At 44.0% G+C, this 13,375-nt stretch overlaps 2 protein-coding genes across 7 annotated transcripts in view; both read right to left on the bottom strand.

Annotated features, from left to right (window-relative positions):
• The window catches only part of si:ch211-67e16.4 (uncharacterized), a 73,117-nt gene that overhangs the window by 26,398 nt on the left and 33,344 nt on the right, over positions 1 to 13,375 (bottom strand). For 4 of the 6 annotated variants that reach the window (XR_003979868.1, XM_030380712.1, XM_030380711.1 and 1 more), the window contains one exon: positions 11,851 to 11,944. Coding sequence is in view for 5 of the 6 variants with exons in the window: in XM_030380712.1 (XP_030236572.1) it covers positions 11,851 to 11,944 (94 nt within the window). In the remaining variant the exon portion in view is untranslated. Of the gene's footprint in view, positions 1 to 9,197; positions 10,094 to 10,188; positions 10,260 to 11,850; positions 11,945 to 13,375 lie in introns of those variants that run through there. The other 2 variants (XM_030380710.1, XM_030380709.1) reach the window with 2 other exon arrangements.
• On the bottom strand, positions 818 to 3,385 carry LOC115560981 (calmodulin-alpha-like). Its single transcript, XM_030380714.1, has one exon. The coding sequence runs from the start codon at positions 2,495 to 2,497 to the stop codon at positions 2,066 to 2,068; it is 432 nt and encodes a 143-aa protein (XP_030236574.1). The 5' UTR covers positions 2,498 to 3,385; the 3' UTR covers positions 818 to 2,065.

Below are 13,375 nucleotides of genomic sequence, written 5' to 3'. Positions count from 1 at the left end.
GGTGCAGCATTACCCCGGCGCTCACCTCTGTATTTATAGGGTTACGGTAATAAGACTGACGAGAACGCCTAGGATAATCAGTTTGTAATCACCCATGTAAAATGTTCTTGAACATAACCCCTTTTTAATGGCTGATTTGTCATGAAAAGCATCAAGAGTAACGGACAACGATTGTGATGAGGAGTGTGGCTTGGTTTTTCACACTTGGGATTTAATTGACATTTGATTATGTGTTTACAGTCTCATCTCATCTCATTTTCGTCCGTTTATCCGGGGTCGGGTCGCGGGGGGGCAGCTCAAGCAGGGGGCCCCAGACTTCCCCTTCCCGGGCCACATTGACCAGCTCTGACGGGGGGATCCCGAGGCGTTCCCGACTTCTAAGAAAAGGAGCAGCGGCTCTAATCCAAGTTCCTCACGGATGGCTGAGCTTCTCACCCTATCCCTAAGGGAGACGCCAGCCACCCTTCTGAGAGAACTCATCTCGGCCGCTTGTACCTGTGATCTCGTCCTTTCGGTCATCACCCAGCCCTCATGAGTCATGACCATAGGTGAGGATAGGAACGAAGATCGACCGGTAGATCGAGAGCTTTGCCTTGCGGCTCAGCTCTCTTTTCGTTACAACGGTGCGGTAAAGCGAACGCAATACCGCCCCCGCTGCTCCGGTTCTCCGGCCAATCTCATGCTCCATACCCTCACTCCCGAACAAGACCCCGAGGTAGCCTACTTGAACTCCTTCACTTGGGCTAAGGATTACAGGTGTTTACAGTGTCTGTTACCAGGATGAGCCTTGCGGCGTTGGAAGGATTGGAGGCAGTGGTGGGATGTGAGCAAGGCCGTTGGCCTGAATTTATTCAGGTACAAAGAAATGGTCCGTATGGAGGCAAAAATGAATGAACAAAAACCGAAATCAATAATTCAAAATAACTCAACATCTAAACATTCAATAATCCAAAAACCGTCTTCCCCTCGGCTCTAATGAAGCCCTTGGCTGGCCTAAGGGCCAGGTGTTGTCACCAGCTCACCTCAGACCCTTCTGCCCCACCTACATGATTTGCACCCGAATATATCCTACCTGGCCCAAACCATCCCACTCTTAATTCAATTAACCCTCCCCTACACATTTCTGATTTACCTATCCCCACCCCTAGTTACACCCCTTACTACCGACCTATTTGTCTAAACCCCATCCTTACCCCCTACTTCCCTGACACCTAAAATATTCCTCAAGTACCCAAACACACCCTCGCTCCCCACACACTTGGTCTCGCCCGTCTGACGTCACCCCCACACCGCACAAATGTTCTTCCGGACTTCACGTCGGGTCCTCCCGCAGCCCCCGACACCCGGAAGCCAGCGCAACCGTAACGCGAGTGTTTTTTTACGATGTCCTTGTTTGTGCCATGTCCCCTGACCGGCTTCCTCCTAACGTATGTTTTTTGTGTGTTGCAGGTGGCGTCATGAAAGTGTTTGAATGTTTAACTGTGTGTGTTTAATAAAAGGGTACTTCTAAATCCCGGTGTCAGTCCTGTTTGTGTCCATTGCCTGTGGTAACGGGCAGCCGCACCTTTACATTACCCCCCTCCCGTACAGACGACTCCTGTCGTCCCAGGCAAGGAAAAGGCCCTTCCAAGCCGGGCTCCATGCTCACTCCTTCCCCCGCCACTTCGGGGATGCAGGAAAGGAAATCCGCCACTCTGTTCGTATCCCCCGGCCGGTAGGTCACGGTGAACCCGTATGGCTGGAGAGACAGGTACCACCTGGTGACCCGGGAGTTAGTGCCACGCCTCCTTTCCCTCTGAGGAGCCAGAGCTGCTACCGCTACCGCTAGCGTTTGCCGCTACCGCTACCTGCTTGCCGCTAGCGTTTGCCGCTAGCGTTTGCCGCTACCGCTTGCTGCTACCGTTTACCGTTACCGCTACCGCTGCCGTTTACCGCTACCGCTACCGTTTCCGCAACCGCTACTGCAACCGCTACTGTTTACCGTTTCCGCAACCGCTACCGCTGCCATTTCCGCAACCGCTACTGTTTACCGCTACCGCTAACCGCTACTGTTTACCGCTAACCGCTACTGTTTACCGCTGCCGTTCACCGCTCGCCGTTTACCGCTATCGCCGCCGCCACCGTTCTTGTCAAACCCTCGGAAGGCCTCCCTGATCTCCTCCTCGCCGTCTGTTTCCTTCAGCTTCCTCGCCCTCATGGTCAGGAACTCTGGGAAGTCGATAGTGCCGTTGCCGTCCACCTCGTTGATCATGTCCTGCAGCTCGGCCTCCGTGTCGTTCTGGCCCAGAGAGTGCATCACGGTGCCCAGCTCCTTGGTGGTGATGGTGCCATCGCCGTCCTTATCGAAGAGGGAGAAGGCCTCCTTGAACTCAGCAATCTGCTCTTCTGTTAGTTGGTCAGCCATGTCTGTTTGCGCAGGTAGTACTCTTCCAGCCGGTTCCTCTTCCTGCTGGTTACGTGCATCGCCCTCTTTGGCCGGCTTGGCTCTTGGTCCCATCTTCCACACTGCCCCCTGTTGAGGCACTCCGGTTTCTTCTGACACCAATTGTTACCAGGATGAGCCTTGCGGCGTTGGAAGGATTGGAGGCAGTGGTGGGATGTGAGCAAGGCCGTTGGCCTGAATTTATTCAGGTACAAAGAAATGGTCCGTATGGAGGCAAAAATGAATGAACAAAAACCGAAATCAAGAATTCAAAATAACTCAACATCTAAACATTCAATAATCCAAAAACCGTCTTCCCCTCGGCACTAATGAAGCCCTTGGCTGGCCTAAGGGCCAGGTGTTGTCACCAGCTCACCTCCGACCCTTCTGCCCCACCTACTTGATTTGGACCTGAATATATCCTACCTGGCCAGACCCATCCCACTCTTAATTCAATTAACCCTCCCCTACACATTTCTGATTTACCTATCCCCACCCCTAGTTACACCCCTTACTACCGACCTATTTGTCTAAACCCCATCCTTACCCCCTACTTCCCTGACACCTAAAATATTCCTCAAGTACCCCAACACACCCTCTCTCCCCACACACTTGGTCTCGCCCGTCTGACATCACCCCCGCACCGCACAAATGTTCTTCCGGACTTCACGTCGGGTCCTCCCGCAGCCCCCGACACCCGGAAGCCAGCGCAACCGTAACGTGAGTGTTTTTTTACGATGTCCTTGTTTGTTTGTGCCATGTCCCCTGACCGGCTTCCTCCTAACGTATGTTTTTTGTGTGTTGCAGGTGGCGTCATGAAAGTGTTTGAATGTTTAACTGTGTGCGTTTAATAAAAGGGTACTTGTAAATCCCGGTGTCAGTCCTGTTTGTGTCCATTGCCTGTGGTAACGGGCAGCCGCACCGTTACAGTGTCACATAAAAATATTATGTTATTGACACATGTTGGACAGATGCTTTATTCCATGCAGTCGCGCCGTCAGTGGACAGTATGGAGTGACGGGATTAAATATAGAGAATTTCTTTTTATTTCTATTCTAAAGGAGATATTTCTGGAGTTATAACTGAGAAATAACGCAGTGGATTTAAATTATTCAGATTAGGATTTAACGCATTATACGGGTTGAAATTAAATTTATGAAGGGCGATGATAAAACATAATTGTTCTTCTCACTCTGCAATTCTTCGGTCTGACTTCAGTTCACCACCACACCGTCTGTGTCGCCAATTCTCCTTTTCCTCCAAACCATGCGTACGCATGGCTCAGAGTTTGCTTAGGGCTGCGCACATTTTCCCGTCAAGTTGGTTTTTTATAGATCACAACCTTGGCGTGAAAAGTCACGTACGCAACTTTCAGCCCCGTTTTGTGCGTACGCAACGGTTATAAATGAGACCCCTGGTCAGTAGCAGGCTAACTGCCGGGCTTATTTGAGCGGTGTTTCAGAGAGTCCATCTGTCGGGAACAAGTGTACCATCAGAAGGCTCCGCCAAGCCCTCACGATTTTGACAAGTAAAAGACCACAATCGGTCAAATTTACATATGAAGTACAAACAGCCGATTAAATTACGATTAAATAATTGCAGATAAAATTAAATGAATTGCATGTTATCGTGGATATTTTCTCAACAAGATTTCATACTAATCTATGTGTACTACCGCATTCCTGGAACCATCAGTTGGGTGAGTGGTCTAACACTGTGGTGCGGGCGGCCCGAGTTCGCGCCCCGAGAATGTCATAGAATTTCTGGCATTGGCTTATTTTTGTAATTCTCTGTGTCAGAGAAGGTAGGCCTATCAATTTACTTTTTATATAATAATTATATGTCTTACAATTTCCCCAGTACCCAAATATAACTTAAAAAAAACATGGTAAAGTTAATTTTATTAATGTTCCTGATAGGGCACACTGCTGCATGGGAAATTGTCAGCCACATAAATTCCATCCAGGCGAGTTTATTAATAGGTGAATGTATGAATTTATTGGTAGGATGAGCCTTCCAAGAGGTCTATGGTATATAAGCAGCACCACTTATGTCCCTGTAAGAGCAAACAAACATCTGCAAGAATGGCATGCCCTTTTAAAGACAGAGCCAATAGATGTGGGTGCTTAGGTGTGAAGGCAGGCATCCGAGACCACTTCTGTTGAGATAAATCCTATGGTTAGTCGATTAAGAATATTATTTTCTTGGTGCATTTACCAGCCCTATCTCTTCAAAGAAATGGAAAATAAATGGCATGAAAAGTTCTTTGTTTCACCAGTAATCCTTCCTAAATTACTGATTGCGTGGGGATTGAACCCCGGATGAACAGGTGCAAGTCCGACACGTTACCTTGATTATCTTCCCGATTACAAAACCATGGTCAATATTCAATTAAAATATATAACGCTTAATACTTTCAACACATACATTCAACAGATCTGCGATTTTTTTTGCCAGGCGGCCTCCCTGTTTTTATTAATGGTTACGGTGTTCCCTTTTTGAGTTATTATATGCTTTTACTCTAGCCTGGTCCTACCAGACTCTCGTACTTCATTTCATTTGCACAGAGAGTCTGGACCTAATCAATTGACAAACGTCAATTCACTTGAAGGCGGGTGTCTGTTGAAGTTTAAAACTATTGGATCTGCCGAATGGCACTCTGGATCTGCCATAACAAATCGCTAACGTTTGGCTGGGGATCACATTGCACGCAGGCTGTAAACAAACCAAACACTGTGCATGAAGATGTCCGTCAACGAGAGCTGACTTTAACGTCATTGTTCTCAGCCACTCACCCTCTGTTTACTGATTGGACGCACAAAATTTGGACAACCCACAAATATACCACAGACCCAAAAGTAGTACTGAAGGGAAAATAAAATTGAGCGGAAGTACTCAGGCGGGCGGAGCCAAGCTACTTGTACTCCTCATAGACCTCTGTAAGCAGTTTCTTTTAGCCGCTAGAAAAGATCCCGCTCTGTCCTTTTCGGACATTTGATCAATGATTTGACATTCACGGTTCTGGGCCGGTTACATATCTCATGAGCGTGCGTAGGACACGATAACGTTAGCCTGATTTGAACTAACCTGAACAAGGCTGAATTGCGTTGATGGAAGGGCTTTAGCCTCAAATGGAAGTTGGCATTAGTTCTAATTGGGCTTAATCAACTAAGCATTAGCAACTTTGATGAAATACCGCTCTTGGGTCTAATCTGGTTTCTAACCTGAGATCTAGGGTCTAACATGGGGTCTAGGGTCTAACCTAGGATCTAACCTGGGGTCTAGCGGAGCTAACAGCCAGAGCCTGACTGGGGATCACCTCTCTTTTTCCGTACTTTAACACCATAGTTCGGGCTTTTCAGGTTCAGCTAACTGAAGATCATTTCTTGTCCTATTAGTTCCTCGCTTTAAGATCAATTTAATAGTGTGAATATCAAATTAACTGAGTTCTTGTCAAAATTAACTGTTTGACAAGATCATTACAGTCCATGACTTAAAGTTCTGTTGATTTATGTCCTTGTTCTGCACACAATCACCGCAATCAATTGCATACAAATCAGAGTAAATGTATGGTGATTAGGCCAACCAGAGCTATTTACAATAATGGTCCAGATAATGTTTTCCCTGTGACAGCACTTACCCATCAAGGTTTTTCTTTGATATATTTGTTGGTCTCTCATAAAAACATGAAATAAGCCCCTGTCTCCTCATGAAGCATTAGTTATCGTGTAATCATTATTTTCTCTTTTCCATGATTAATATGTAATGGAAAACCTTTGATTGTTGAACTGAAAGAATTTGATTAGACTCCCGGCTCTCTAAACAACGATTCACTCATTCGACGTTTAGGGTACAGCCCTGCTATAGATCAAAGAGTATATTTCTTCAAACAAGACACCCGCTCTGCAATGATGGTGGTCTCAGTTCTCACAAATGCTGAAGACAAACCTTTACCCGCTGAACAAGTTCAAAAGTCTCCCTAACCCAAGGATCCCAGTGTCTTACTGAAGACCACAAGGTGAGAGAACATATTCTGATGATATTTTATGACACGAAACACAAGATACAAAAGTAATTATTTATTCATGTTTATGAACAGTGGAAATGGCTGGAACAAATTCCAAACCATTTCAAATTGTCACAGGAGCTTTCTGAGCTTAAAGGAGTGCTCTGGCTTTCAGTTTACCCAGTCAACAGGAAGTACCGTGCCTTTCTCAAATAGCCCATCGCCCTTACTTTACTGATTAGTCAATCTCAGCTTTCATGGATCTTGGCTAACTAACTGCTGGTTCAATGCTTCTCATTTGACTATGGCTAAATAGAGATAGATTTAACTTAGTCAGGTTAATCTTAGCGTGGGGCCCATCCTCATCACTTGTCTTCACAGTTCAGTTCACCCACACGGATCAGCCTGGACCTCCACCCACATCCCCCATCAGACGATCATCCAAACATCACTGCCCTTGTAGCTTTACTCTATTAATGATAACGTTACTGCATGTTGCTTCTGGAGACACCATCACTGTTTGGCTAGTATTTTACATGATCAACCACATTCGGATACGTCATCAACTACAACACTAGAGCTGTCAATCTACCACTATAATCCCATTCCAACTTTAATTTCTTATTATTTGTAATTCTTATATTGAGCCCATTATTATATTTACTATGCAGCTAAACACTTTGAACAGAGGCTTATGAATTGCCAATGCCACTATCGGCATGTGGTTGTAAAATGTTCTGCCACTAAAAGGGCATTCTACCGATAAACATTTCTTTCTTGCGAAGTAAATAATCATATAAGGCACAAATTGGTATTATATACCATGGCGTCATAATTAGCCTTGTTGTCCATGGTGACGACTTGTTCACACGATTGTTCATTGTGATTTTTTCCCACAAAATAAATCATTGAGTTGAATGGGACTGTACACATACAACGTGATATGTTTTGCAAAAATAGCATACGATATTTAACGACTCTAGCCAGAGAATTTATCTTAGGTATTAACACACAATGGTGGACGAAGTACTCAGACCACGTACTGAAAGGTTGGGTATGGAATTCTCTTTTTTGGCCATTTTTGCAAAATTACTGGAAATCCCTATCATAACCCACTTGCAGCCACTGAGTTAGAAGTACTGACATGAAAATTAAACAAGTCAATCATCTGTGGAACGGGCAGGGCTCAAAAAACTTCAGCCAATGATTTCCAGAACCACCGATTGGCATTGGACAGTAGTACGGCAATCAAACGGTCGTACTGCACTCCCCCTCCCCACGTGTGACCCCTTTGTGCACGTACTCAAAGCTCATGACCCAGAGCAAGCTTCTGTTTGTTGTTATCCTGCGGTAGCTACTGGAGCTAGCTAACTAGGTAATCCACATTTGGACCTAGAAGACAACCCTAAACTCCAACCTAACTAGCCTGGCTCGCTCTCGCGCATCTGTGTTCGCGCTCGTTGATGATTGCGCTTCCATGTACTTGGAATGGGTGGAGTCAGAGTCAGCGTTGAAGGAGAGGGGGTAGGACCATTTGAGTTGTGCGATTTCAAAATCTGCTGCCGTTTCGCAAATCCCATACCCAACCTTTAAGTAAAAGTTGAAATACCTAGTATAAAATATTACTCCAGTAAAAGTGGAAGGACTTGAGTAAAAGTATAAAAGTACTAGGCTCAAATGTACTTAAGTATCAAAAGTAGTTTGGTGTAATGTAGTTCCAATGTCTTGCCATGTCCTTTATACACAGTCAAATAAAAAAAACTCTAAATACAATGTTTTCTATTTGTGTTATCTGATAGTTAGATCAATGGAAACTAAAAAATGCATTTCCTGCAGAATGTGCGTTGGCTGTAGCGCAAAGTGAGGTTGAAAATATGTTTTAGTAAAGCCACATAGATGTAAAGAAATGTTAAATAGAGTGCGTGTGTGCGTGCGTGTGTGTGACACAGCCACAGACAATGCATGTTTGGTACATGAGCTAAAACAATCCTCAAAATATTCATTCATAAAATGATCTTACATTTATGTAGAACTACAAGTAAGGAATAATCACCGAGAGGCAGGGCAATAAACAGTTTGATATGCCCGGCTCGTGGACGGCTTACGGTAACCTTCCGCGAGCCGGGCATATCAAACTGTTTAGGTGGTAGAGGTTTGAGTGACAGATCTGTTGGCCCTCCGTCGCCCCTAATTACTATTGGACAGGCAAGCATTGTTTTTCGCATTTAGCTTCTACCTGGAGTACACCTGGATATGTAGAAAGTAACTAGCCTCTAGCCATATAAACGGGAGTCCCCACAGATAAATGCCCGATATACAACAATCGTATTTCAAACGATTAATAATTTTAAAATATAACGTAACCCTTTAGGCTTGGCATGGTGTTTCTAGGTGTTGTATATTGATGTTGTTTAGGGTCCACGATGTCCGCAATGGTTAGCTGTGTCTTTAGGGTTAGGGTCAAAAAACGTCTCAAAGCATGGATAAATTAAAGAATGCACTCATCATAATCCCCCTTATCCATGAATCCATTCACTACACTATGTTACGTTGGAATTAAAATTATTAAATAAAAGTAAATCTCCCAGTAAAATTCAACCGTCTAATTAAATCCGATATTCAGATATAAAGCCCGTCTTCACAAGGCTATAGGCAGGTATATAGGTTATACCAGCAACCTATAAAAGTATAGTTTATAGGTCGAGTGTGCCATCTTTTCACTTATGCAGTGGCAATACGCTGCACATTCGCATCGCGGCTGACGTTAACTTTAAGGTGTGAAAAGTTTATTGTTCATCAGGCATGATGTGACAAAAGCTTTCTAGGCTAAGCAGAAGGATGGAAATCGCTTTTGTTAGCACACATTAAAAATAAATAAATAAATGCACCTGCGAAAGGCATTTCTTTTTTTTGAACTAGACTACCGAATTTGGTTCAAACCACCCTATACGACACCTTGATCGGCCCGATTACATTGTGGTTTCAGGAAATCAATGTGGGCGGAAGTCCAGATTGGTCTGTGTAGCATAGCTCATGGGATGTCACGTGATCAGGATGGTCTCATGGCTAGGTTCATCTAGCTTTGGCACCACAATATTTTTGACTATTTCGTCATTTGGAGATGAGCGTCAGAGCTCATGTCAAGTGTTCTTCCTACAGGGACACCTCATCAGATGGCGCCAGAGGTCCGTACTGACGAAGGAGCCGTGGCAGAACCGACAGCAGCCGTAGCTCCTGGTCCGGCCTTCCTTTGGTCTCCGCTTGACTTTCAGCAGCCCCGCGCCCCCGGCTACCACCCTACTGTTGTGCAAGAAGTTGCCCCGATTCCTCAGCTGCTCCAGCAGCACCTTCCGTTTCTGACACGACGGTTTGAGGCCGAGCACCAGGGCAATCTCTGGGTGTCCTTTGTGGACCTTCAGGTGGCGCGCCAGCTTGACCTGAGGCTTCCCGCACACCAGGCAGAAGTTCTTTCTCTCATGGATGCTGGTTTGGTATTGGGTTTTGTCCTGGTCCTGGGTGGTCTCTGGCGTGGTACTGAGGAAGCCTTTGAGAGGGTCTTCTAGAGAAGGAACCCCCCCCTGGTCCAACTTCAGGCTGAAGGGGAGAAGGTTCTCTCCCATTCCCAGGATCGGGTCTTCAGAAACACCTTGATGCTCCCCAAACTGCTAGATAGAAGTACGAAAGACAGCGATCAGTTAATACTCTTGTTAAACAGGATAACTGCTCCTTGTAAGAGCATGTTGGTTTTAATATCACTTACTTTCTGCTCAGAGGCTAAAAACATCTCTGCTTGGGCTGACAATCTACTGACCACCAGATTGTTGTCATTACCTGCAAGAAAAACAAAAATGCACATGGACCAATCAGTGTTTGTATGCTGTCACTAAAAACAAATAAAAAGGTTAAATGAGTATTGGTAATATTTAACAGGCTACATGTGTATATATTAGAGGCCCTGGAAGGCTGAATGTGTAGTCTCTAGCTCCATTTGGGTCTGATTCACATGCAGTACAGCCTATTATCTGCTGGTTGATCTTTGGAAACTGTCCTGTGGTTGGAACATTGTGGGGTAAACCGGACAGCAAGGATCCGATTAGCACTGCATACAGTTAACCTAGATGTGCCGCCCAACCGTATCACACGTTGTACTGTTTGCTAGCTAATATCATCCTATCTAGTTTCTCTCTTAAATGCCAAGGGACACAGAAAGACAATTTAAGGAATTAAATGCTTTACTTACTTCTTCGCCATTCTTTATTTCAGCTAGCTAGCTAGCTACTGCATCTCTTCGTCATTCCGAGGTGCATTTAAAAAACGTTCTATAACCTCCATAACGTTTGAGTGCTTCATGTACTAGCATCAGCACACACTAACTGCTTAGTCGGTCAGCAGCTGCTCAAAAACACGTTTTCTACCAAAAAAGTGTTAAGCTCATGAAAACGAAGATTAACCGGGTTTATGAGGAGGTTTCATTATAGGGAAAGGGGGTACAACCTATCCTATCACCTATTGTTATTTTGGCTTTTGGCATTTACTATGATTTGAGAATATTTCCGTAACTATTTCCTCCTACAGTTTGAGGAATCAATATCAAACCACTACCAAAAATGTATTGCAGAGCGTCTAATTTTACAGTGTACACATTGTGTTCAATGTTTAGAATATTATAATTTAAGATCAAAATTCAACTGGGCACCAAAACTCTAAAATCAACCAATACAAATGTGAACAGCTGGAGTGGTCAAATTTAGCCCATATATGGAAACTGCGCTTTAGCAGGTCTCCAGAAAATTAGGTACCACTTTGACCACAGGGGGGCGCTGTAACTCGGGTTCAATGTTAAACAACCAACCACCCAGCCCGTTTGAAACTTGGTATCTGAGTCTTATTTGACATCTACATCAACCTTTCTGTACCTTTTTTTCCTCTTGAACCATGAGCCAAAATGACATTAGTTGGACCTGACGTGAGTAATTATGATTTACTATTGGTGGGAAAAGACATGAAATCATTTGCTGGGGTCTTTACGTTTTCTTACATCGGGGGAAATTTGGAGACCAGGGAATCTCCGCAGCACTCTTAATTAATGTCAGCATTTTTGTTTGGCCCTATTTTAAATTAGTAGTGTAAAATAGTAATGTAGTTCAAAATCATAATATTTTAGTAAGACATGGCAGGGAATCATATTATAGTTGTACAGATATCAATACCAGATATCCGATTGATTGATATTTTTATCTACAAAAGCAAAAAGGAATAAAAGCAGAATAAATTACGCCAGATTCTTATGGTTGTAGGATTGGTTTAAAATGGAGGATTCATCATGGAAACCATGATAACAAACTTCATGAAATCATGAAGCTAATTCCCCTCTTCATAATATTTCAATGGTATAGAAACACATGAGGACACTGGTACTCACAGGAAGTGGACCCTGGGAAGTTAAAACCATGAGACATGTGGCCAGGAAGGTTCCTCTGCATCATCGAGCCTCCAGAGAATTCTGACTGCTGACCCTGGAAAACCAAAGACAGGGACTCAGAGTCAGAGACAATGCAAGGGATGCTAATCAACAGAGACCCGGTTACCAGTTTTTAACTGTTAAACAATTTGCCATAAAATTTGAAAGTCTTTAACCAATAATAAAAATCATAAGTGAGCGCTGGGAAGTGGAGATACTATCGGGGGGGGCAACTTTATAATAATTCTATAATAATAATAATTTAAAATAATTTATCACTATTAAAAAAAAAAACACGCGTTTTTATTTTTCTATTTTTTTCTTAAAAATGATAACGATTGGACCCTGGTAAGTTAAAACCATGAGCCATGTGGCCAGGGAGGTTCCTCTGCATCATCGAGCTTCCAGAGAATTCTGACGGCTGACCCTGGAAAACCAAAGACGTAGGGACTCAGTCAGACACAATGCAAGGGATGCTCATCCCTTGCATTGGTCTTCCTGATTTAAGTTTCGATACTTCGGTGCCGGCGGCGCTGTCATGATGACACACGCAGATGACACACAGCTCGTAGCTGTGTTCGAAATCGTTCCCCATCACGGATATAGTGCACTCGCCATTTTGTAGTGTTGTTCGAAATCTCACTGGTTAATTTCATGCACTAGTATATAAAATACCCCAAATTTGAGTGTACATATGATGTTCCCTACGTGTTACTCCTGTATACCACAATGCAATGCGGTCGTGTTTTTCCGGCGGAGAAGTAGCTGAATAACCGCGAAAACGAATACATTTAATGATGGAGTCTCCGGCTTTCGTTTAGAAATGTCAACAATTTATTTGGGATTTAACATAGAAAATGTAACATTCAAAATGAATGAGAAAAACCTTGTTCAAGGAAATGTAACATTCAACATCAATACAACCTCGAGCTTTCCTCGAGAGTGCCCGGTTTGTTTACATGATGTGGGCGCATCTGTCTGCGTCACACAAATACCCGGCGCATTTACTGACGCAAATTACGTTTAGAGATGTTCAGCGTAGTGTCCGAATTCTCGTTTGTTCGTTCCCTATGTAGTGCACTATATCATGAATACTATAGGGAATAGTGAGTGAGTGAGTGAATAGGGAACGATTTCGAACACAGCTCATGTACCACAGCTGTGACCCGGAAATGGTGCAGCGAGGTGTGATGTCATTTTGCCTTGCGAGCAGACCGGTAGGTTTCGAGCCCCTCCCCTCTCCTTTCGCAGCAGTGAATGAATACGGCAGGTCAGCGCTACATAGTATGTTTTCCACCTGTTCATTTCAATTACAATTTGCGGGGTTTTTTAAGTTGTAAAAATAGCTACCACAGCGCTGTTTAAAAAAAAAGTAAAAAAAGTAAAAAAAAAAAAAATTAGCGCCTTTTTATCGGCAACTTCAGACGACCAACGATTAAATCCATCCATCGTCGATAGTCGATAGAATCGACTATTGGCCCATCCC

Source organism: Gadus morhua, chromosome 16 (genome assembly GCF_902167405.1).
Source record: "Gadus morhua chromosome 16, gadMor3.0, whole genome shotgun sequence".
NCBI lineage: Eukaryota > Metazoa > Chordata > Actinopteri > Gadiformes > Gadidae > Gadus > Gadus morhua.
The sequence above is the reverse complement of the archived record's forward strand: the minus strand, read 5'-3'. Positions and strand labels throughout refer to the sequence as shown.